This window comes from Leptinotarsa decemlineata, unplaced genomic scaffold (genome assembly GCF_025532065.1).
Source record: "Leptinotarsa decemlineata unplaced genomic scaffold, Ldec_3_MD MMD2_tig00000251_RagTag_RagTag, whole genome shotgun sequence".
Taxonomy (NCBI): domain Eukaryota; kingdom Metazoa; phylum Arthropoda; class Insecta; order Coleoptera; family Chrysomelidae; genus Leptinotarsa; species Leptinotarsa decemlineata.
The window spans coordinates 663,645-688,604 of record NW_027412547.1 but is presented as its reverse complement, the minus strand read 5'-3'; the positions used below and the strand labels follow the sequence as shown (position 1 = coordinate 688,604).

Sequence of the window (24,960 nt, the reverse complement as noted above, 5' to 3'; positions counted from 1 at the left end):
GCATTTTTGTGCAAATAAATAATTTGTCATACGTTGCGTTTTTAAAAAGGTTTTATTTAACTTGACCGCGTTAATAAGTTTTAGGTATTTCAAAAATGCATTAGGTATATAATGAAACACTGTTACTATTATCATTAATATTTTTTTTATTCAGGTAAAAAAAATCCTAATTAATCATAATTAAAAGTATACTTAACATTACTATTAGAACCTTAAACTATTTTTGAAAATAATGGAAAGATTTATACCAATAATTTGCAGTTCAAATCATTTATAAATAAAATTATTTCAAATATAGCCGATTAATAATGAATTATCATTATTTTTCAAAAAATTGCAAGAAAATAAATTAGTAGATGAAAGACCAAATTATTTTTAAATAAACAATTGCATCGGTTATATGTAGATTGAATCAATAAACGACATTTCCCTAAAGCTATATTAACTTATTTGCATTATTTATCATGCTACAAGTAAAAAAATAGCGAAAAACGTGAAAAATGCATGTTATTTTCATAAACAAATGCAAATAACAACTCTTTAAGAATAGTTACAAATTTCTTGAAAAGCTAATTTGAAATATCTATCGATTCTCTATGAAAATGTATTCAATGATTATTTTCATATCTTTAATAGTTTCAAAGTTATGAAAATTTCTTAGATTACAAATCGGGTGCTTCATGCAACTTTTGTAGCAACAATTTAAACAAATGGCGTTAAAAATATTTTTTACAACTCACCGAATGTCTTTATTTCATACAAAAACGGGAATATGATGATACATATAAAAAAATATATTACGATAAGTCGATTATTCCGTTTTTGTAACTATGAAAAATTATAATACCTATTCAAAATATTAATTTTTTTCAACTTATATAACGTACACTGATTAAAAGATCTCCACGAAGCGATTTTTTTTTTGAAAATTATTCAAACATTTTTTGTAGTCTTCAATGAAGACACAAGTCAAGTAAAATATTGTTGAATAATTATCTGGCTTTTTCAATAATTCACTTTGAGATTTTTCCCAATGAGAATCATTTTTACAGTATTCAGTATTAGGCGGAAGCCAATTTTCAACGTTGTTTCGGGAGGAGAGATTTTTTTGTGAAATTTCTTCTTTTCAAGGATCTTTTTTTTAATTTCTCGATTCTTTATAGTTTTTTGAAATGTTTGCCTGAATCTAAGTATCTTTTTTTACATCTTAATTTGTTTATCACTTTTGCAATGTTTGTGCTAAAAAACGGTTTTAGCACATTTTTCTAGATATCATTCCAGATCAAGTGAGCCATCCCACGTACTTTTCCGACCACTATTTCTATTTTTCGCCATTTTCAACACATGAACTAGACTATAAAGCTAAAAGCTTCTTTCCCCAAAAACTAATTTCTCGTAAAAAATATACCCCTTTCACTTTTTTGTTCTTCATTCCATTACTTCTCATTTGCAGCTACTGTTAGCGCTACCACGATTTTTTTCAGCTTGAAATAAATAGGAATAATAAAAAATACAGTACAGAAATAGATTTCTGTACTATTCAAAGAAAGATGCTCCTTTCAAATGCAAATCGACCTACTCACCTTCTTCATTCAAATCAGGAACAAAAACTGTTAACACCCGCAGAAGCAATTTGCACTCACGACACGCGTCGAAAAAAAACGCCGATTTGCTTCGAAAAAAAAAACAGTTTTTCTGTCTGATAATTTTGATCGCTTATTTTTAAACCTCCTCGTGGTGTTATCGAGGTAGAACTTCTGTCGGGGTACTACCTAGCGAACGGTCGGCATTGTTTTCGATAGGCGGTACTTGAACGGAGCGACCGGAGTTTTTCTTTTTGTTTTGCTGCTCCTAATTACGGAGGGACTGGTTTCTTGGAAGCGGCTCCATCACTGAAACTGACTCTTGTAAGTCACTGTAATATACGGTACACTACTAGTTCTAGCAGATTGATGGAGAGGACGGCACGCCTCGACTTTTTCTTCTCGTTTTCGTACGGGTTAAGGTGATAGTGAAGGGACTATACGGGGGGTGAGTGAAAGGTTTGTCCGATTATTTATAGGCAATCAGAAATATACTTTGTCTGTAGATGATACCTTATTGGGTTAATATTAGTAATGTTGCCGGAAGATTTTAAAATTCTGTTTGCACTCATAAAAAAAGCAATTTATTTCTAACAGGAGTACCCAGTTATAGGAAATGCTTTTATTACAGGGTATATACGAAATAAATATTAAAAATAATGGAATATAGAAATGTATAAAAGTAAATGCTAAAACAAAGTATATATAAAATATTCGTATAAGTAGAATTTCAAAAGAGGAATGAAAAATTGGGTATATAACACAGAAAGTTACAAATCATGCAATGTAGCAGTAATGACACAAATGTTATTTATAGTATTATTAAAAGTGATTGTGGATATATGATACCAAGGCGTTCAGAGACTTGAAATGAATATCGCAATGTTCACAGGTTTTATTGAAGCTACTGCACATATAATTCAATGGTGATCGTAGCATAACATTTGTGCGTGATGCTTCGCAATAGAATTTCAGATTGTGCCGACTTTCACTTCTTGGTACTAAGAAATTGATCTCGAGTTAAAGAACCGTACTGTCAATATTGTTGTTTAGTAATTTATGCAGGAATCTTATACCAAGGATAACTCTCCTATTTTCCAAAGATGTCATATCAAATCGTGTCAATAAAATGTTATGATCGATGCCTCTCGTGGGGTATTGACTATCGACTTTTAGACATAAGTATTTTAGGAACTTCCTTTGCACGCTCTCAATTTATGTTTTTTGGTAGTGGTGAACTGGATTCCATAACACAGAGCCATACGCTAACTCAAAATTTATGGACTGTTCTCTTACTTGTGAGAAATTAAACTTTTTGGAAGTTTTCAAACAACTCAGAATTTCAAAGTATGGGATCTCCAAGTTATACATGTTTATCGAGATCAAATTGTGTTTTCAGAGGACAACTTTCATTGTCAAATATTGTAGTCTAAACTACTTGAAAAATGAACAGAGAAATATGGATTTTCTTATCAGGAGTTCACCAAGTTCACTTCCTGGACTAAAAAAAATTATGGCCGAAGTGTTATAATATACTAGAACACCCTGTAACATCACTTCAAAACTATAATGATCAAATGGGGAGTTGGGAAAAATTTGGAATGTTTTTTACATGAGCATTTTTCATGGTGATTACATAAAAAGAAAAAACAATGAATATAATTTATTTAACCACCCAATTATTCCACAGGCATTCATTTAACTAACTACTATAATTACAATTTAAAAAAGTACTTCAAGAAGTGGTCTACATCTTTTATTTCCTAGACAGTTGAATTTGCTTCATTGAATAATTACATCCCATGTCCTCATTCGAAATTAGTCGACAATAATAAAAAGGATGTCTGCAGTGAGGTGAATTGCATGGAAACTACCATTGGCATAAACAGGATCAACTATTTTCTCAAAACCTTGAATGCATATAATAGTCGATGGCTGTGGAAAATGCTGCGAAACCCATGGCTCCAACAATACCTGCTCTGACTCCCGCTGGAAAATAAAACAAGTTTCATGTAAACTACAAAATTTGAAAGAAAATAAGTTTTTCTTCGGACACATCAAAGAGGGAAGCTTTTAATAAGGGAATAGGGCCTTTCTAGAAAACCGTTACAATTATAGATACATGCAGCCATCTATCTCACAGTAGCTCAATTTACATTGATCCTTATAAATCTGAGGATCAATATAAATCTAGTTACACTTTTGTCAAGTAGGTGGCCATCGTAATTACGTATTGCCATCTCTCTTCTCACACTGTAACTAAATTTATTTACCAAAAAATTAGTAGAATTTTGTAAAAAGGCAAGTTTCCTTTGATGCAATTTGTTTCTTAAGTGCATTTTCGTATCTTACTATATTCAGTCATGCAAGAAAATTCAAAACAGCCACACTCTTCTCGACGCGCGTTACCAACCAAGTTGACGTCTTCAGGAGATGAATAAAACTTATTCACACAGCTCCGAAAATGGTCTCTATTCATATATAAAAATTTACACTTTTACTTTCTGACACACGTCAATGATTTTGGGTAGTAAGTGTTTTACCTTTCACATACAAGAAAAGTAAAATGAATAGAACGAATATCAGGAAATTGAAATTATTAACCGATAAACCTTTGAATGAACTTTATATCGCCAAAAATAAACTAGTCATTAATTACCTCTTAATCCAATCATTCCTCCTGTTACAGCGCCAGCATAGGTGCCATTTTTCCAGTCTGATTTCCTCTAGCCTACAAACAAAATTTTAAAAGATTGTTATATTATTATTTGCTTACTGACTGATTCTATAGCACACTCAACTCCCGAGAATAGGGCTCCAATCAGGGCAAAATTCTTGGCGTAACCTAAAGTTGTAGTTTTCATCTCTCTGAATACCTGACGGGCTGTCTGGGGCTCTGCGGTGTCCGTAACAGAAGCTGGACCCATACTAGATGAAAAAAGACCTATTGCTGCGCCTAGTCCATAACCTTTATAAAAAGCAGTAAGATATCGCGTATAATGCTTTACTAATTCCATATAATCATTTACCAACTACACAACTCATGGCAGACTTGAACGCGCAGCTTTCAAAGAAAGACTCGACCATTTTCTCTTCATTCGTTTTGATTTGGACAGGTCCGAGACTTTTAGGTATTATTATGTTTTCCCTGTATCTGTAGTTGTTTCCAATGAAGTATTTCGTCAGGTAGGCCCATTCTTCGCTGGTAAACTGTCGTTTTTCTTGAGAATCAGTCATAATTTGTTTAGGAATATAGCTCCTAGAGTAGATTGAAAATAAAATTTTTTACTGTCAATATTATACTGTTCTCGCTAGAGTCAATCACTTATTGAGGTTCCTCTAATACTTTTCACATAGTTTTGCCACAGTAGAATGCTGAAGACTGTAGTTTTGCACTTCTTAACTTTATCGTTAATATATTTATAAAATTTTATAATCAGAGGTTAGGTCGTTCGTTGTATCTTCTTCTTAATTTTTAAGTTTTGGACATTGTTGGGTTAAATGAACCATTGAAAGGTGAAATTAATCATTCAAAATATCACATTTTCAGAACTCTAACGAAATCTGGTGTTCATGGAAAGTTTGTTAGTTCAGTTCATTTATTCGAAAAACAGATTCGAAGGAAACTACCTATATTACTAATGGAAAATAAGAGACATATATTTTTCAAATATCCCATTCATAATAGAGAGTTCGTTTTCATATTTGTGATAACGAACATTACAATAAATGAATCAAACAACTCAATGTTTCTGATTGAAGAAAATTTCACCGTTTTCCTTAAGTTTGACAATCAAATTATAAAATATAGATATCACTTACTCAATGATAATCTTGAATAATGTAGTGCCTATGGGTTTTAATTGTGTGAAAAAGTATTGAAATAACGGCATACACGTGAATTTCAAACATTTTTATCAAATTCTACGACCCTCACCTCAAACCTAACGATTTCCTTGCCGTTCAAACTAGAACCAATCCAACTAGAACTCTGTAAAAAAACTATCTCACAGTTTGCATAAACTTCATACTTAAACCGATAACTCACAGATGTCGCAGATGATTGTTGTCAATGCATTACTGTTTGTTCCCCTTTTTTGAAATTATTCGCCAATAATACCGTTAACATTATGACCTACACCGAAGAACACCTCAGAAATAAGCTGATAAAAGAATTGGAAGCCTCTCATGTGGTAAGTGCTTAGAACATTTTTTGAAAAACCTGTCAGAACAACATAACCTCGTATTGATTGGACGCTTTTCCTTGCATTACTTCTGCCACATCAGCTGTTGCCAAAAAACCGTTTAAATCTCTTGTTTAAACTAGAAATCAAATAATCAAAACAAAGCAGTGCGACCATGAACGAGTGACAGTTGATTGTCTGTGAAAACTCAACATGAAGTAACCAACAAATTTCCAAAATGTACTGCAAAATAAGCTGTGAAACATGGTTAGTGATATTCGGAACACTCCTAGCAATACTCCTGCGGGTTTCCACCGGACTCCACTCCTACTCCGGTGAGGCTACGCCCCCTATGTATGGGGACTATGAAGCGCAAAGACACTGGATGGAAGTCACTACTAACCTCCCAGTAAGTCAGTGGTACCAACAGAGTAAAGACAACGATTTGAACTACTGGGGCCTCGACTACCCTCCATTGACTGCCTACCACATGTACGTCTGCGGAAAAATCGCTGGTTACCTAAACGAGAACTACACAAAGCTGCACGATTCCAGGGGATACGAAAGCGAGCCTCACAAAACTTTTATGAGGTACACTGTGCTGATATGCGATTTAACGCTGTACATCCCTACTCTGATACTCTATTTCTACTCCAGTATTGGTTTGGGAGAAGTGCAGCACAACGAAATCAAGAAGAAGAAGCTCAAAGCGCAAAAGACATTGAACGAAATCAAGCCTATGAGCGTGTCTCTGTCGACGGTGCTGGCTTTGCTTTACCCAGGGATCATTCTAATTGACCACGGCCACTTTCAGTACAATTGTGTCTCACTGGGGTTAGCGGTGATGGCTACGACTTGTTTGCTGCACGAGAGGAACATTTTTGCTTCCTTCCTCTTTTGTTTGGCTTTGAACTACAAGCAGATGGAGCTTTACCATGCCCTGCCCTTTTTCTTCTACTTGCTGAGCAGCTGTGTTCCTAAGCCCGGACAGGGAGCCATCTCGGGATTCGCGAAACTGTTTACAATAGGACTTACTGTCCTAGTAAGCTTCGGAATCATTTGGTCCCCCTTTTTGTACCGTTTGGAAGACATGTTGCAGGTTTTGCACAGACAGTTCCCTATAGCGAGAGGAGTTTTTGAAGATAAAGTGGCCAACGTCTGGTGTGCCTTAAATGTGATCTTCAAGTTCAAAACTAGGTTCGATAACATGCAGATGATGAGGATTTGTTTGTTTGCAACCTTATCTGCTCTGTTTCCCAGTTCTGTTGATTTGTTCCTCCGTCCTAACTTGAGAAAATTCGTCCTGGCTCTCATCAACTCATCCCTTGCCTTTTTTCTTTTTAGTTTTCAAGTGCACGAGAAAAGCATATTGCTGGTCTCCACTCCAGTTCTTCTGTACTTTCCCTATTCACCATTTCCCTGTTTTTGGTTTCTGTGCATGTCAGTGTTCAGTATGACACCTCTTTTGATAAAAGACAACTTGGCCATAGCCGTCATAGCTCTGATGACCCTTTATACGGTATCTTTTCGTGTTTCCATTGAACATGCTTATCGGAGTTCTCTAAATACACAGGATGGTTTAGCTGAGTACTACAGGAGTCTTCTACATACCCTTCTGGATATTGAGTACAAGAAATCGAAGCCGAATAACATCATCAAAATTACATTCAACCAAATCAAAAGAAATTCTGAAGCAATAAAAACGCTGGTATTTCATTTTACTATGTTTCTGTCTCTGTTTGTAGCCACGTGCTTGTTTTTTGCCAGTTTGGTCTTTAAACCGCCGGCTCGGTATCCTGATTTGTATCCACTTTTGATTTCCACATATTCCTGCATTCATTTCATAGGTTTCTTCATTTATTTCAATGTTAAACAACTACGGATACCTCAGCAGTTTGAAGCCATGAAGAATGTGAAATTGAAGAATTGTTAGCATTTGTTTTCAGGTAGTAGTTCGTGATTTTGTATTGTATAAATCAATATGTTGATATTTCAACAATAGTGTACATTTTTGTTAACGTTTTTTTAGAATACAATTTCGTTAATGTTTTTGACAATACAATTTTGAATAGTTTGTTTTTTTTCTTCATCCCAGGAACGCTTTCAACCTATATAGTTAAAAGTACACAATTTTTGTACAACTACAGTAACAAAATAATCAACAATATTAGAACATAACTGAGGATACACTACAAAAACACACTTTTGTCTATTTTCCACTATATTTCTTTATTGTTGACCGGTTTCGGCTATTATACCATTTTCAGTTTTGAAAATGGTATAATAGCCGAAAACGGTCAACAATAAAGAAATATAGTGGAAAATAGACAAAAGTGTGTTTTTGTAGTGTATCCTCAGTGAACATGGATTTCCACAAAATAAACAAGTCGTCAATCGAAGAAGTAAAATTAGAACATAAGCTTTCACGGTCAGAGTCCGCTATTGAGGCAGACATCATCAGTGGTATGTGAGTTGACTGTGAGGACGAAAGTTATTTCTCGAATTCTCAGCTACAATTAACTGTGAACAAAAAACTTGTCATTCTGGTAAAGATAGAGGCAAAAAATCTGTTACACATAAATGGAACAGGCCCTTCAGTTAGGGTGAATTTCACCTCTAAAATTTGAATAGCGATCAGGGTCAAAAGATAATTCATTTAGGAATCGCACGTTAAAAGGTAAGACTTCGATAGTGCTTAGCTCGCACAAGTTTTGACTTTTGAGAGTTGTGGTTTGGGGGTGGGGCGACAGCTTCAGAACGTTAGTTACGAATAAAAGTGGTAAAAAACAGAAAGTTTCAATTCTCTTTTCCTCATTATGATTTCCTACCACGTAGTAACGGCTACATGCATCAATCCATTAAAGATAGTTTAGCTATTTCAAAACGGAGGTTCAAAACACACTGGTTTGTAGATATAATTGAACCTATAACCTAGATTCAATGTAGACATCTGTGTTTTGCATTTTCGCTACCATGGCGCTGGCATCTAATTTTGAATTCGCAATACTCAACAAAATATCTGGAATCATATTGTTGTTTCAGAGCATATTTGATTCTATGAGTTATAGTTGGATTTTTTAACTCAACTTTCAGTTCAGACATTAGAAAAATGCCCTTCACTCAATTTATTACACAACCATCGATACCATTAACAAATTTGAGGGATAGCAGTTACTTTGATGAGGTTGAAGGTGAATAAGTTGACATAGTCACGTAAATTAAACTAATTATGAACTTATCTGGTACCTTCTTTTGGATCCCTCTGTGTAATGAAAATATGTCCGACTTCTGGCTATCAATTGCAAAATACTGTTGTAAACCATGCCCGAAAGAAAATAACGCCGGCCGCCACTGGTAGCCATAAACCAGTGGTGACGAAGCTAAGAGCGTACGAATTTACGATGATTCCTCGCCATTTCGACGGAATTTCGGCGAAATTTTGTGGAGAAATCCATCACGATATATAAACGCTAGCCGCGAGCATATCGAGACAGTCAAGTGGCAGTTACAGTGCGGTACGCGAAATGATCTAGTAAGGTTATAGACATTCAAATACTAGTTGAAGTTGTTGTTGAAGTGTTTGTTGTGTTTAAAATGAAATAAAGTTGAGTTTGATTGATCAGTGTAATCAATTATTGGTCAATCCACGGGAAAAAAACGTAACAATACTGTTACGTTTTTCCCTTGGGTTTGCCAATATTTGACAACACTGTGCAATGAAACTTACCTTCATTCCACTGCTAGACCGGCAATACAACACAAACACTCTTTAACTGAAACTTCAAATTAATACTTAAATGACTGTCGCCTTATTCGATCACTTCGTATTGCACTTTTAACTAAACTTCCCCGATCTGCGTGTTGTCAGAGTTTATATATCGTAATGGAAGTCTCTCAAAGCAACGCGACATCTACAACGATCGCAAGTCGAGTTGAGTGTGACCTTGGCCAAGTTACAATCGATTGAAGACCAGCGGCGGCCGGCATCATTTCGTTTCAGGGAATAATTAACAACAATACAAACAAACAATAAAATTATGGTGTGTAGGCTTTCACCGCCGGTGTCTAACAAATTGCCCGATGTTTTCGGCTTTATTAGCCGTGGTCTGCAGGTTTTTATACCTGACGTTTCGTCTGCTACTGCGGCAGACATTTCCAAAGGCGATGCGACAACGGTCGAAATGGTCTACCGTGCTATGATCTACCTGTAGATCACGGCTATGAAAACATTATACTAGTTTATGGATCATAAAGTAGTACATTATCTTTTTTATGTATTTTATCTTTCCTGATAACTCAAACTGGCAGGTTTTTGATGGCATTTTCGATGATTACCTTGAATGTATTATACTAAAACGAACTTTTGTTTACAGGAAGTTATAGACGAATCAGATGGATGCGGAGGAAAGTTTTCTTGCGTGATAGTTTCTGAAGTATTTAAAGGAAAGCCTCTTTTGCAGCGGCATAGGTGAGTTATAGGTATTCGATGTCATACTGAACATATACACCAGGAATATTAGGGGTTTCATTTCGGAATGAGAAATAGTCAGCTATAAATCATTATTTTCACACCCTGAAACTTGTCTCAAAAACCTACTTATCGTAGGGTGTCAAAGGTCAAAAATCGATTTTTTGCACATTTATTGCAAGATATGAAAAGAATGTTTAATATTTATATAGAATACAAATAGCATAAAACCTACAGGAAACGAGATATTTGTAATAAATGTGTAAAAAATCTATTTTGTGACCTTTGATCTTGGAATGTTTGTAGTTGCTGGCATTCTCCGGTAAGTAGGTTTTGAGACAAGTGTTCTGTTTCATTTGTATTTTGGAATATTTATTGAACAAGAACCTGGGTGATCAATCTGATTCACTTCATGAAAACAATGTTATATCAATTAACAACTCCTTCGAGAAATTCAAAGTGTTGGAGTTAGCAGATCTGTCTAAATTGATCAACGGAGTGGAAATGAAATACAGCAGTGAAATACTCAATTACAAACTTATTAAAAAAACGTTTGGTGTTTAAGGACATGCATTGTTGTATTTTATAAATACATCTTTGAGCACTGGCAGATTCCCGAAGGAGTTCAAGGCCAAAGTCCTTGTGCCAATTCAGAAAGTCCCTAACACAAATAAATCCTGGGAATTTAGACCAATCAACACTTTACCTTGTATTGAAAAAATATTAGAACTCGCAGTTTATAATCAACTCATTAAATATTTAGAAAATAATTATATTTTACTGAAATATCAGTCAGGTTTCAGAAAACATCATTCATGTGAGTCTACATTACAAGTCACAATATCAAAATGGAAAGAATCAATAGATAAGGGACATTATATTTTAGCCGTATTTTTAGATCTTAAAAGAGCTTTTGAGACAATTGGTCGCTACATATTACTAAATAAACTGCAAAGTATTGGTATTAGGGAAACTGTTTTGTTATGGCTGACTGATTATTTATCACAACGCAAACAGGTAACCAAAATAAAGGATTCAGTGTCATCATTTCGCGATGTCATTTTCGGGGTACCTCAGGGGAGTGTTTTGGGACCTATATTATTTTTAATCTACCTGAATGATATAGATACCATCCATGGTTGTGATTTCATGAACCTTTTTTGCAGACGACACTTTGTTATCAATTTCAGGAGATAATATAGAAACAGTAGCTGATCAAATGAATAATGAACCAAGAAATGTTTTCAAGTACATGAATAACAATAAATTAAAACTCAACACCTCCAAAACAAAATATATGATCTTATCAACTGGTTATAAGCTGTCGCTCATCAACAATCTCAACATAAGATTGCAAATTGCAGGTGATGTAATAGAGTTTGTAGGTGAATTCAAATACTCAGGTTTCATGGTGGATAATCGTTTATTTCTCCATGCTCATTTTGATTATATATATATATATATATATATATATATATATATATATATATATATATATATGATGTGTTGTCTTTCCGGGTGTTCATCCGTTGTGTACTATTCGATAGTCGACGTTTCGCCATCATCTCAGATGGCATTATCAAGGCGAGTTACTGCTTCGCTTCGAGAGGCGAAAATTACCATCGAATTCAGTTTGAAGATTCTACAAACGTTGACAAAATGAATCATATGAACTCTCTGCTAGTTTTTTAATGGCTTCTGGAATCAATTCGGAAGAGAATCATAAAAACCACCGGATTTTCCAAATTATGACTCATCAATCAGTTTTAATTGCAACGAACGTAAATTTTTTCAGACTTGTTAATTCAGTGCTGTCGGAAGAACTGAAAAGCATCCACGCATTTTCTCAAAAAACCTACACTCCGGAACAGTGGGAACAACAGAAGTAACATGTCCAACAACATTAGCTCTCTAACTAATTTACCTCCTACTATAAAAAAAATAGGTATGTACCTTAATTGTTCTAAGCAAGAATTTATTATATCATCAAGTGAAATAAAGTAAATGATGAATATTTTATTTTTCCGACGTTTTAATTTTTTGTAGCCGCCTTCAGGAACATTTTAATCAAATACTATTTTTTCAGGTTTAAGTATTACAGTTTCATCTCCTGGCAAAGTTATTTTACATGGTGAACATTCTGTTGTTTATGGAAAGCTTGCCCTTGCAGCTAGCCTTGGTCTAAGGACAAGGCTAACCATTTCGGAAATTGACAATCCAGATAGTGTTATTGTGAAGTGCTTTAGCTTGGATATTACCAAAACTTTTAGTTTACAGGTGAGTTGGTACAAATTGTGGGTGACTTCGTTTCAGGTTTGAACAATAATAATAATAACACCAATAGTGAAGAATTACAACGTATCGATATTGTATTGTATTTTCTTTATCATCCCATTGAATGTTTATCAATAGGAATAAATTAAATTAACTGAAGATACAAATTTACCAAAACAATGAATTATCGGCATTATTGCTTGATATATTCGCGGGCAGATGGCGCTGTTCGTAACCTCATTGATATTTCTTGATCTATTCGTGGGCAGATGGCGCTGTACGTAACTATCAATTATTGCTTGATCTGGTTGCTTGATGTGTTCGTTCGTTATTGTTTTAAGCTTATTTTAAAAAATTATTTTTAACTTTTTAGTTCGATGTTCTTTAAAAGCGTGTTTTTTGGTTCTTTTAAACTATATTTATTATATAAAATATGGATAATTTCACACTTGACTGTTTGCTCATATTAATTATTTTACATGTGCTTTCTTATTCAGTATTCTATAATTTAAATTTGTATTTTAGATTTTAATACCAATTCATAAACTTCATATTGACTGCCCATATCAATTACTTAAGTTTTCTTGTTCAATATTTCATTATTTAGTTAAATTCGTTTCTTTAGTTGACTTAGCTAATCACTGTTCATAAACATTTAAAGTTTTTTGGGATAATAGAAAATACAATAAATGGTAACATTTTGTCTCCAGTCACTACTATTTCCTAAATAGTATCTTCATAAAAAGAAAAAAAATAACACATAAAAATGTCAGTTGAGGAATATCATGGAAAGATTAAAATTCAACTAATTTTTTTTTCAATACTGCAGAGGCTTAATAGTTAACAGAAGTGACTCATGATTAAAGTTTGGGAATAGTTCAAATGTTTTCATATTTTTCTGTACTTGTTTGAATCAGGATATCATTTTTGTTAAAAAACGTACGTTTAGGCGATCAAAGAACATCTCCTGGAACCAGCCCTTTGTCTAACCTCGCCCAATGAGGAATTCAGCTGGGAAAACCCAGACATAATTCATCATGAATCGCTCCTCAAAAGGATAGAAAATTTTCTTATCTACAATGGAATGTCTGACTTCAACACTAATCAACTCATAGCTCTGCAATCTTTACTTTACCTGGTCTCTGGGATTTTTTCTTCCGTCGACATCGACTTACCCTCCATACTACTAGAGGTCAACTCTGAATTGAATATCGGTAAGTTGTCAACATTCTCGTTTTCAATTTAATTTTGAAGTAGTTCGCCCTGATATACGTGGGCTTTTCAAAAAATAAGATGAATGTTCAAATTTCGCAGACTATGGGAAAGAAAGTTTTTGACTTTCTATTACTCCATCTCAATCCAAAAAAAATGGGAATCTTCCAAAGAAATGAAGGAAGCGATCAATTTCAAAAATTGTAGATCATGCAAAGAAGTAACTTTCAGACACAAACTGGGAGATAATCGTAACTGCAGTATTTGATATCAGTTTGAGAAGGAACATCAAATTCTTCATTTAAAGCAGTGAAAACACTTCAAAATAAAGTTATGAAACATATTTTCGAATTGGATTATGAGATTGTTAATTTATATAGACAAAAACTATATTCGATGTATCAGTGTCATATAAACTCAAACTTTGCCTCTTTATTCATCAGGAAAAAATCGAATTGAAACATTCGAATTTCATTTTCAAAATAGTTTTTTATGATGCACTAAAACTCAATTTTAGTTTGATCTTCTTCTTGAAGATCAAAGAGGTGTTGAAATAACGTTATTTTAACAACTTGACACGTGTTTCGATCACCAACTGATCATCTTCAAGAGGAAGATCAAAATATAACTCAGCTTTAGTTTGATCTAACTAAAACTCAGTTTTAGTTTGATCTTCTTCTTTAAGATGATCACTTGGTGATCGAAACACATGTCGAGGTGTTGAAATAACGTTATTTTAACACCTCGACACGTGTTTCGATCACCAAGTGATTATCTTCCAGAGGAAGATCAAAATATAACTCAGCTTTAGTTTGATCTAACTGAAACTCAGTTTTAGTTTGATCTTCCTCATTAAGATGATCACTTGGTGATTGAAACACGTGTCGAGGTGTTCAAATAACGTTATTTTAACACCTCGACACATGTTTCGATCACCAAGTGATTATCTTCAAGATCAAAATATAACTCAGCTTCAGTTTGATCTAACTAAAACTCAGTTTTAGTTTGATCTTCCTCTTTAAGATGATCACTTGGTGATTGAAACACGTGTCGAGGTGTTGAAATAAAGTTATTTTAACACCTCGACACGTGTTTCGATCACCAAGTGATCATCTTCAAGAGGAAGGTCAAAATATAACTCAGCTTTAGTTTGATCTAACTAAAATTCAGTTTTAATTTGATCTTCCTCTTTAAGATGATCACTTGGTGATCGAAACACATGTCGAGGTGTTGAAATAACGTTATTTTAACACATCGACACGTGTTTCGATCACCAAGTGATCATCTTCAAGAGGAAGGTCAAAATATAACTCGGCTTTAGTTTGATCTAACTAAAACTCAGTTTTAGTTTGATCTTCCTCTTGAATATGATCACTTGGTGATCAAAACACATGTTGAGGTGTTAAAATAACGGATTGGTGTTGGGAAAGAAAAATCTCCAGTAATATTCAAAATAGTTACCAACATAAATATTCGGCAAGGTATTCAAAAAATCTTAGGGTTTCGAACACCAGATGAAATATTGGTAAACAAGATATTTTTTGGAGTGGCATTAAATTATATAATAATATGCCAAATCCTTTGAAAAATGTCAGCAGAATAGAATAAAAAATCTAAGAAAAACTTCTGTTATAAACTATTATATCATTTTCCATACTTCATACATTTTTATTTGAGCTTAGTTAAACTTTCTTTTGTTCTTCTCTGTATTGTTATTTTTTCCCTAGTATAAATATTGGGAAATGGATTGTTATTATTAATATTTTGTGAAATATAGTGAAATATTTACTGTTCGCTATTTCTTGTTTGAATCAGATTCATTTTTTAATAAAACTTCTCATGTGAAAATGTACCAGAGCTAACATATGAACCTTGTGGAATACTACAGCTAATTGTATTTTTTTTTATTATGTTTAAAGGAGCCGGTACTGGGAGTTCTGCTTCTTACCTGGTGAGTGTGTCTGCGGCCTTCATTCAGTACGTTAAATTGAAGAGAAAATCCGGAAATATCTCGAAAACTGGTTATAAACCGAGCTTTCTAGATAATGCCTCTTCCAATTTTAGCAAGAAAGAGTTGGATATGATTTGCAACTGGGCTTATTGTGCAGAAAAAATCGTACATGGGACACCGTCTGGTAAGATTTTATTTTCTTTTTGTTATTCACTTTTGATATTTCATCATCTTGACACTACCACAATTTTCCATTAACTCAATAAAATTCCACCTTCCTCTAACTAATTTGACTAGTACCATGAAGTCTTTATAATATAAAGGTTTGAATGAGTATAACGAACTCCCACTTTCGTTGAAAGATTCAATAAATGTTTTCCAATTCAAAAAAAAACTCATGAACCATATAAAATATCATCCTTGATTTTCTTTTTTCTGTATGATAATATATTTATTATGTATATCCTCATGGTGAAACCATTCTGGAATCATTGAAACATTTTTTTTTTCTATCATATTCATCATTTTTGTTATTTATGTCATTTATTTATATATTTTTAAAATAATGTATGTATATTAGGATGTCCTAAAGAAATCAATAAATATTTATTTATTAATTTATTTAACGGGTAGTCCCAATTACAATTTGTTATAAAAAAATAATTTGTAAAATCTTAATTAAATTAAAGATAATAAATTCAATAAATACATAATAAAAATCTGTCTGTTTTAAATATGTTTTTTCCGTTAACCAGCTGTCGCACCCCTACGAACGACAACCCTCAGAAACTTGTCGAAACTTGTGCGAGCTAAGGATTAACGAGGTCTTACCTTTTAACGTGTGATTCCTAACACAATATAAAAATAGCAATACAATAATATAGTGATAAAAATCACAGTACAATTTTGTCATGAAGAAAAAAGAAAAAAAATTGTAGAATCTTAAACTGAACTAAAGATAATAAATACATAGCGCAATAATAATAATATGATATATAGTATATAAAGAAAGCAATATAATGATGAAATAGTAAAGAATATTTAAAGGAAATGTTTCAGGAAATAATGTGACTCAATTAAATTTTGATGGTATTTGTGGAGCTGCTAAAGATATCAACCTGTTGATACATATTCCCATTTCTGAGCATTTGAGTGGCAGGAGCGAAAAAACCATAATTTGTGGAGTGGAACGGTATTTTAAATGTTTCGGTACTGGCTCTGGTCTGTCTGTTGACATTCAAATTAATCAAAGATAAAATCTCCGCACTGTTGATGTTGCCAAGTGTGTCTGTTCCAAAATTGAGGGACGACTCTTTCAGTTGTATTGCCAATTGCATATGCAGGACATTTTCTGTGAAGATTCCTGCACTGACGCCTGTCGGATATAATCCAACGCCCTTCGTGGTATTAGCCAGGGGAGTAGTTGTTTTCTGATAGGCGTCAGTCCATTAAACCTACTGTGTAGGTATATAGAGACTGGCTTGAACGTTTGAAGTTCCATTTGCTTTATTTGTTTATTGCCAGTCTTCAAGCATTAGCCCACTGACTAATAAGAAAGTTAAAATTTTGCTTAAAAAACATACATCTAAAATAATTCTTCTATTCTTCAAAGATAATAGATTCATCTGATCTCTAATGTTGTTGTTTGCGTATTCTCTCCTTCTTAGACCTAACTTGTAAGCACAGATCTTCAGGAAAGTGTTTTGTTTATTATTAATAAAAGAAAAAGCTTTTTACAGTTCCATTCAAATTACCTCACCTTCGAGAGAATGATTCCTTTAGATAAGTTATTATCTGAAAAATTTGTTATTCTAACATTATCTGGTTGCTTTTTTCGCTCAGTATTTTAATTTTCTGTGTCATTCTCTTGTAATCTGGCTCAAAGGATAAAAAAAGAACGTAACCTTCCACCGCTGGAAGTTTTGAAATGCTTTTGATGTTATCTGTTAATTAATGAAGATAGATTCCACTCCCCAAGGATAGTTTTGTTTTCTGGTAGGCATTTCGAGATTATATTTTGTAAGGCGGGAGATTCAAAAGAAAAAACATTTCATTTATTTTTTATACATTTGGTAAAAACATATTTTGGGCAATTGCACTTAGAGAAAAAGCTGTCATACTGCAGATCCTCTGCGATTGAAAAAAAAATACCTGACCTTGTAATCCCACCCACTTATGATGATATAAAATCGAAAACAAATTTCAGCGTTGCAGTTTCTGGTTGAGAACTACTCGAGTTCTTCGACAGTTACCTCATTGCCTTTGATGAAATCTCCCGCAGTATTAGACAAAACGGCAGGCATTTAAACCTAGAGATCACGTCCAAAAACCCAAAGGTTTTCATATCTTTCTATGGGATGTTCAACTTTTGTAATTTCATTTATTGAATTCTTGAAATATTTTAGTGTTCCAAGGTCTGCCCCCTCAAAAAAACTAAAACGTGTGTGGTATATAGAAATAAACATAACCGATCCAAAAAATGTTCACATTTATCGATTTTTTGTTGGGTCTAAACGAAAATCCATGCAATGTTTTCAACAACAACATTTTCCAGAAAGAAAGTTTTTGGCTTTCTACTACTCCATCTGATACAAAAAAAAGCGATGAGAGAATCTTCCAAAGAAAGGAAGGAAGTAATCAATTTGAAAATAAGTAACTCTATACATGGATGTGTAGATCATGCAAAGAAGTAACTTTCAGACACAAACTGAAAGTCTTCCTGAAACAGCTATTTTTATATAAACATTGAATTACACAGAAGATACTTTTCTCTACTCAGTTTGTTTTTAAACATTTGTTGTGGAATAAGAATCAGATATCATTCACATGAGTTCTACTTTGAGTGAATGGTAATAAATTGCACTTACATGGAACACTGTCATCCTCACTGGTATACACCGATGTTTCGCCTTAAGACACTTGCCCTGAGGCTCTTCAGTACCAAATTGGATAACATTATAGAAAATACACACACTTCATTCATGAATTTACGGTATCAGATGGAGTAGTAGAAAGCCAAAAACTTTCTTTCCTAAAAATTAACCACTCCTAAAAATATAACCCCTTCAATTCAAACATTTTCCAGGTCTGGACAATTCCATTTGTACTTATGGATCCATAGTGGAATTCCGCAAGGGTCTACCAGCGAAACCGTTAGGAATAAATTGCCTCTTCAAGCTACTGCTCATCAATACGAAAGTTCCTAGGGAGACGAAAGTGATTGTCTCTAATGTGGCGAAGTTGCGCGACAAGTATCCGGACTTGGTCAACAATATACTCAATGCCATGGATGATCTAGCCTTCAATGCTTTGCAGACTATCAAGGCTCTTTCGGAGCTTGAAGGTAATTCATTAATTTCACGCGATTCTTAAGGTTGATTTCATGGCTTTCAAATTGGGGGGTGACAGACTAATCCAGCAAAAAACCACAGTCCATCTCTATGAATTTTTAGTCAAATTATTGATTTCCATACACGTTTTGGAGCAGGGTTAATGAATTTTTCTTCATATTTATTTTTCCCCTTATCTATTAAAGTGAACTAAATATTTCTGGGAAGTTCACCTTATTTGCAGATGGTACTACCATACTTTGGAATAATAAAAACACTTGTGAGTTGCACAAAATAATCTCTGCCGACTTGAAAAAAGTTAAAGATTGGTGTGATTCAAACATTTCATCTTTCAACTTAACTAAAACAAATTTAATATCATTTAGAGGCTCAATCAACGAACTTTTTTTTGAAGACAGATCACCGGAATCTAAAATTAACACTAAATGTCTAGGAGTGTTCATTGACCAGAATTTAAAATTTGTGGATTATGTTGAACAACTCACTAGAAAAGTCTCCTCTGGCTGTTATGCGGTTAGAGTGATTTATAAAGAATTGGGGTTTAGCACTGCAAAGATAGCGTACTATGCACTCATAGATTCTCACTTATGCTACGGAATACCGTTTTGGGGAGCATGGACTCCAATTTTATTCAAAAATCTACTAATTTTACAGAAAAGGGCATTAAGGTATATAGGAAACCTTAAACCAAGAGACTCCTGTAGAACCTTCTTCAAAAAACATAATATTCTAACGGTAACTGCATTATTTATACTGGAATCTGTGTGTTTAATAAATGAGCATTTATTAAATTTTGCTGCATCCTGTTTCCATTATAACACCCTAAACAGCAGACACACTCTGAAACTCACTGTGCCAACTAAAAACATTACCAGGGACTCCATATTTTACAACGGTGGAAAAATGTACAATCATTTGCCTATGGACATAAGATCTGCCAATATAAATGACTTCCAATTCAGGAAATTAGTCTGATAGACCCTAATATACTTTAGATAAATATTTTAACAATAGCTTTTAACTGACTTACTCATATTTTTTATCTTTATTTATTGAGGAGCTCCTAAGTTGTTACTTTTTATGTCTACTCTTTCACAAACTTGACTTTTACTCTTTTATATATACATATCTTTTATCTCCTCCGTTTTAACATAGTTAAACAAGCTTTGTCTACAAGATTATGTCATATGATAATACAGCATATTATTATTATTTTTTTTATATGCACTGATTTCTTTGAGGAACAATTTCTAAAAGTTTCTCATATTTGATTATATAATTGATTTGGATCGTCAAATATTTCAGTCATCATTGAGAGAATTTAGATTTTCTTCAATTCCAAGTTTGTTGAAAATAACATTTTTATTGAAGTCTAGTTTTTCCTGGAGTCATTTTTTACACATATATCAGTCATTATTAGTTTATAATCATTCAATTTATGATCCATTAATTAAATTTCACATTGTCTATTTGAATTAGTTAAAACATGGTCTATTAACGATTGTGGGGAATGTTCCTCAATTTGGGTTATTACAGCAAATGCTGAACAAAATAAAGTTGAGTTTAATTCATGAGTTTTTCAAATTCACTTCGAAAAGTATTCAAAATGATGTTTCAAATGTTGGGTTTCAATTTTTAAAGGGATTTGTTTCTAATTCACATATTGGCAACAGCGCCTATATCAAGTTGAAATAATTTATACAGATACAGATAATTTATTCATCATTGAAGTTTTTTACACAATGGTACAAAACTTATCAGACTAGTCAAAACATATTATAGTATTACAACTTATAAAAACGTTATAGAGCTCACAAGAAAATAGGAAAAACTCACAGACAGTGCATCAAACAGTGAGGTACTCCTCTATTGTATAAAAAGTATTTTCATTAAGGTAATTGAATAATGTTGTTTTGAAGGTATTAAATGTTTTTATTTCACCAAAGATCCTATTGAAACGGTTATAACATAGAATTCCTTGGTATTTTGGAGAATTCTGTCCCACACAAAGCCTAGAGAATGGTAAGCGAATGTCATTTTTATTCCGTGCTTGGTGTTGGTGAATTTCACTACTTTTCATGTAGCTATCTTGCTCTTTTTTGATATTCATAATTAGAAGATAAATATAAAGTGATGGTAAAGTTAGAATTGACAGTGACTTGAAATAAGCTTTACAAGATACATTATTTTGAACTCCCATCATGCATCTTATGATTTTCTTCTGAGCAATGAATACTTTATCAATATGTGTTGAATTACCCCAGAAGATCAAGCCATATGTGAGTGCCGACCATGATATGCCATTCTGAGAACTTCTATGATACAGTGTCCTTCAGTTGTCTGATAATAAAATTTATACTACTCAATTTCCCTACCAGATTTTTGATATGAGTTCTCCATGTCAGTTTCTCATCAATTGTTACACCCAGAAATTTTATGTTTGATACTTGCTCAATTGACTTATGATTTATTTTAACAAGAGGACTTGCGTCACTGCTGATATTTTTTTGTCGAAAAACCATGAAGAATGTTTTGGAAGCATTTAAAATCAATCCATTATTCAGGCACCATTGAAAGAATTCCTCAGTGCATACATTGCTTAGATGAATGCTTTTGTCCAGTTTACCTTGTGATATCATATGATTTGTATCGTCAGCATAAATTATGGTTATAGATATTCTACTTTAAAAAAGGAAAATTATCTTTATAAATCAACAATCAAGGCAAAATATTAATTATTGTTCAATATCACCTCCAAAAGCCACATAAACAACAGTTGTTTTGTTATTTATTTATATAGAGGAAGCTAGGTTAGGTGCACAAAATGTCATATGTCACAGAATGTCTCGGAACTCGGAACATAAGTAAACAGAACAGCACGCCTCTGAAATATGTCATCTTTGTTTGTCTCATACAGGTAACAGATTCATTGTCCTTTATTAGCTATAACCGATGTTGCCAAATGGTGGAATAGAAATGAATCCCTTTAAATGTTGAATGCAATATTTCATTCCTCTTTTTTAAGTATTCAAATAATTTTTTAAAGAAAAAGGTTGAAATGATACGTTCAAAATTCGTTGTTTTAGAGCTCTTTTATGAAAACTACTTGATTTTCGTCAGGAGAAACATTCCCCATTTGCTTTGAAAGTCTCTCGGCAGGTATTTGTTCATTGCAATTTTTACACCCGAGGTTCCTATCATCCTACTCCGTAGATGGCAACACCCACTCTGGTTTTCTCCGGAACTTGCCAACGACATTAGAGAGCACTTTCCTTTTTTTTATTAGAAACCATTTTTGTTTCTGTTTCTGTTCTAGCCAGTGGAGACAAAATCCAGGACCACCAAGCCATAAACATGAAACAATGCTACGAGCAACTTGGCGAACTCTTCTCAATGAACCACAATCTGCTGAGTGCTTTGGGTACCTCTCACATTAAACTCGACGAAGCTGTAACCATCCTAAATCAGCAAGGCCTACACGGAAAATTGACCGGTGCCGGAGGAGGAGGTTATGCCATCGCTCTAATACCGCCTGGTTTCGACGAGATCGCTCTAGATAGAGCGATAAAAGCTCTCGTCTACAACGGGTTTGGTGTGATCTCTACTGAACTGGGAGGAGAGGGCGTCAGAGTGGAATCTATTTCTTAGAATGGCGTTGACGTTTTGCCGTTTTATGAGGTTTGTCGCGGTAAAGTATATTTTTTTTGAATAACCACACTACAGATTTTCATCCAGCTCGAAGGACCACATTACAGATTTTCATCGGCACTAGGCACCTTAGATATATTTCAAACCGGATACAAATTTATGGAAAAACTATATTTGTGTGATCATCTTTTAAGATCACTAATAGTCGGCACGATATTTTCGATAAGTTATGGTCGTTCGAGACAGTTGGCATGTGGTCCTTCGAGCCGGAGAAACGTTGTAGCTTTTGGTACTTCACTTCGAAGAAAAAAAATATCACTGGCCAGGCTCCTTTTCAAATTCTGTTTTATTAAAGGTTCATGTGATTCCAGATGTTTCAATATAGGTTAAAATAACATTCAATTCCAATTTGTACTTTTTTTTGGATACTAGAAAACTAGAGTCAATAAAAATATGTTCTTTGAGCAATTGTTTTCTTTAGCGAACACTTTAATGGTAAGAAATTATACAGTAAATATCGCTACCATGTACACAACTTCTAGAGGTACGCGTGAACAAACATTTGTTATAAAGTGGCCAGCTATCCACTCTCATCTGATTCTCATCAACTTTCTGTTCCTTAATAATAATATTCTACAAAAATATATCGGTTGTCTGCTCAGTAGTAATAACCCTAGTAATTCAAAAATTTCTCTAGTCAGAGTCATCAGAATCACTCTCACTACGTCTCTTTCTCCTTGAAGATGTCTTCTTCTTTGGTTTGGACCGTTTCTTTGCAGATTTTGGAGGTGGTGGTGGCATCATGCCGTTTTCGTTGAGTTCAAAGACGGATTTTATCAAATTTTCCAGTTCAGTAACGATTGGCTACAAAAAAACAAATTATTCAAAACGTAGCAAAAATAAATGTGAGCAGATTTGATGACTATGGGAGGATGATTGAAGTATATGAAAAAACAAAAATTCTTGAACTAAAAAATTCAGATAATAATAATAATAATCTTATTTCAAAAATATGCCGATTATTACAGCTTGTACACAGACAACATAGAATGAAATAATGTTAACAACAAAAAAAAAGAAAAAGAGTACATATACTCATAAATATACAGAGTGGTCCAACGAAAAGTATGCACCTTGCTTTTCTCCTTTTTTTGTAACTTAACGCAAAAATGCTCGGACAGGTCAATTTTGCTTTTGAGGGGGACACATTTTAGATGTATTTTTCTACCTGTGCCTTCAACCCCTAGCGAGGGTGAGTAACAACCCTAAAATTTTAAATGGAAAGTGGGGTCGAGTGATATATCATTTGGAAGGGCACAAAATTCTCTCTCCAATGATACCTAATTTGTTGTATTTACTTGAATAGTTATAAAAAAAGCAAGAACATTCACTCGATATTTTTGGTGTTGATGAAAATGCGGAAAAAACGGCATTTTTATCACTACTTCATTCCTCAATTTCTCTCGTGCGTTTTTGGTTCAAATAACAACAGCAGATGAGTGTACAAAAAGAATTTAGGCAAACGTTCATTGATTCAGTTCGGTTGCTTTTGAAATTATTTCAACTTTACTGTAAAAATGGTTTATTCAATTCCTGAACGAGTTGAAATTGTTAAACTTTATTATCAACATAATAGTTGTGCTAGACTTACTGCTCGCCTCTTTAATAACAGTCATCCCAGGAAAAATGTGAATGATTCGTATGTTGCCAAGTTACTCCAAAAGTTTGTCAATATCGGATCTGTCTGTAATGTGAAACACCAGCCACGGAAACCGATCAGAAATGAAGCAGTGGAAGTCGCTGTTTTGGGACATGTTGAATTGGATCATACTCAAAGTACCCGTCAGCTTGCTGCAGGCTCAGGTGTCTTCCGTTCGTCCATAATACGGATATTAAAAGCCTATAAATTTCATCCGTACAAAATTAAATTAGTACAGGAACTCAATGAAGATGATCTTAATAGAAGGCTGCAATTTTGTGAACAACTGAGCCAGCTACTAATTGATGATCCGCACCTATCATTCAACACGTGCTTTTCTGATGAGAGTACATTTTTTTTGAATGGAGCAGCGAAAAGGCATAATTGCCGTTACTGGAATGACAGTAATCCACACTTATTCCGAGAGGTCTATACCCAGTACCCTCAAAAAATCAATGTCTGGTGTGGCATATTAGGTAGTCATATCGTAGGGCCACTTTTTATTCCTGGGAATTTAACTGGTGAGGTCTGCCTGAACATGCTTGAAGATACAATTGATCCTCTCATAACAGAAATAATTGAAAATGACCA

At 33.7% G+C, this 24,960-nt stretch overlaps 4 protein-coding genes across 6 annotated transcripts in view; 2 read left to right on the top strand and 2 right to left on the bottom strand.

Moving 5' to 3' along the window:
* Window positions 1–1,623: 1,623 nt before the first annotated feature.
* Window positions 1,624–23,134, top strand: Mvk (Mevalonate kinase). Of its 3 annotated transcripts, none has more exons than XM_074173448.1 (8): window positions 1,624–1,907; window positions 10,141–10,235; window positions 12,031–12,180; window positions 12,322–12,512; window positions 13,459–13,723; window positions 15,641–15,856; window positions 18,758–19,015; window positions 22,339–23,134. In XM_074173448.1, exons 3-8 carry the CDS (start codon window positions 12,126–12,128, stop codon window positions 22,668–22,670), a joined length of 1,317 nt encoding a protein of 438 aa, XP_074029549.1. In that variant the 5' UTR covers window positions 1,624–1,907; window positions 10,141–10,235; window positions 12,031–12,125; the 3' UTR covers window positions 22,671–23,134. The 3 variants fall into 3 exon arrangements, with proteins under 3 accessions (XP_074029549.1, XP_074029550.1, XP_074029551.1); XM_074173449.1 differs by lacking the exon at window positions 1,624–1,907 and adding an exon at window positions 1,917–2,031; XM_074173450.1 differs by lacking the exon at window positions 1,624–1,907 and adding an exon at window positions 1,935–2,042.
* LOC111509709 (mitochondrial import inner membrane translocase subunit Tim22) lies at window positions 3,232–5,059 on the bottom strand. Its single transcript, XM_074173453.1, has 3 exons — window positions 4,613–5,059; window positions 4,243–4,551; window positions 3,232–3,572 (listed from the first exon to the last, which is right to left on the bottom strand). The coding sequence occupies exons 1-2, from the start codon at window positions 4,818–4,820 to the stop codon at window positions 4,340–4,342; spliced, it is 420 nt and encodes a 139-aa protein (XP_074029554.1). The 5' UTR covers window positions 4,821–5,059; the 3' UTR covers window positions 3,232–3,572; window positions 4,243–4,339.
* On the top strand, window positions 5,784–7,841 carry gny (ALG6 alpha-1,3-glucosyltransferase garnysstan). Its single transcript, XM_023165499.2, has one exon. The coding sequence runs from the start codon at window positions 6,006–6,008 to the stop codon at window positions 7,698–7,700; it is 1,695 nt and encodes a 564-aa protein (XP_023021267.2). The 5' UTR covers window positions 5,784–6,005; the 3' UTR covers window positions 7,701–7,841.
* Cap-D2 (CAP-D2 condensin subunit) overlaps window positions 22,761–24,960 on the bottom strand; it is a 31,537-nt gene continuing 29,337 nt past the window's right edge. The window contains exon 18 of the mRNA XM_074173445.1: window positions 22,761–23,534. Coding sequence (XP_074029546.1) covers window positions 23,364–23,534 — 171 coding nt within the window. The 3' untranslated portion in view covers window positions 22,761–23,363. The remainder of the gene's footprint in view (window positions 23,535–24,960) is intronic.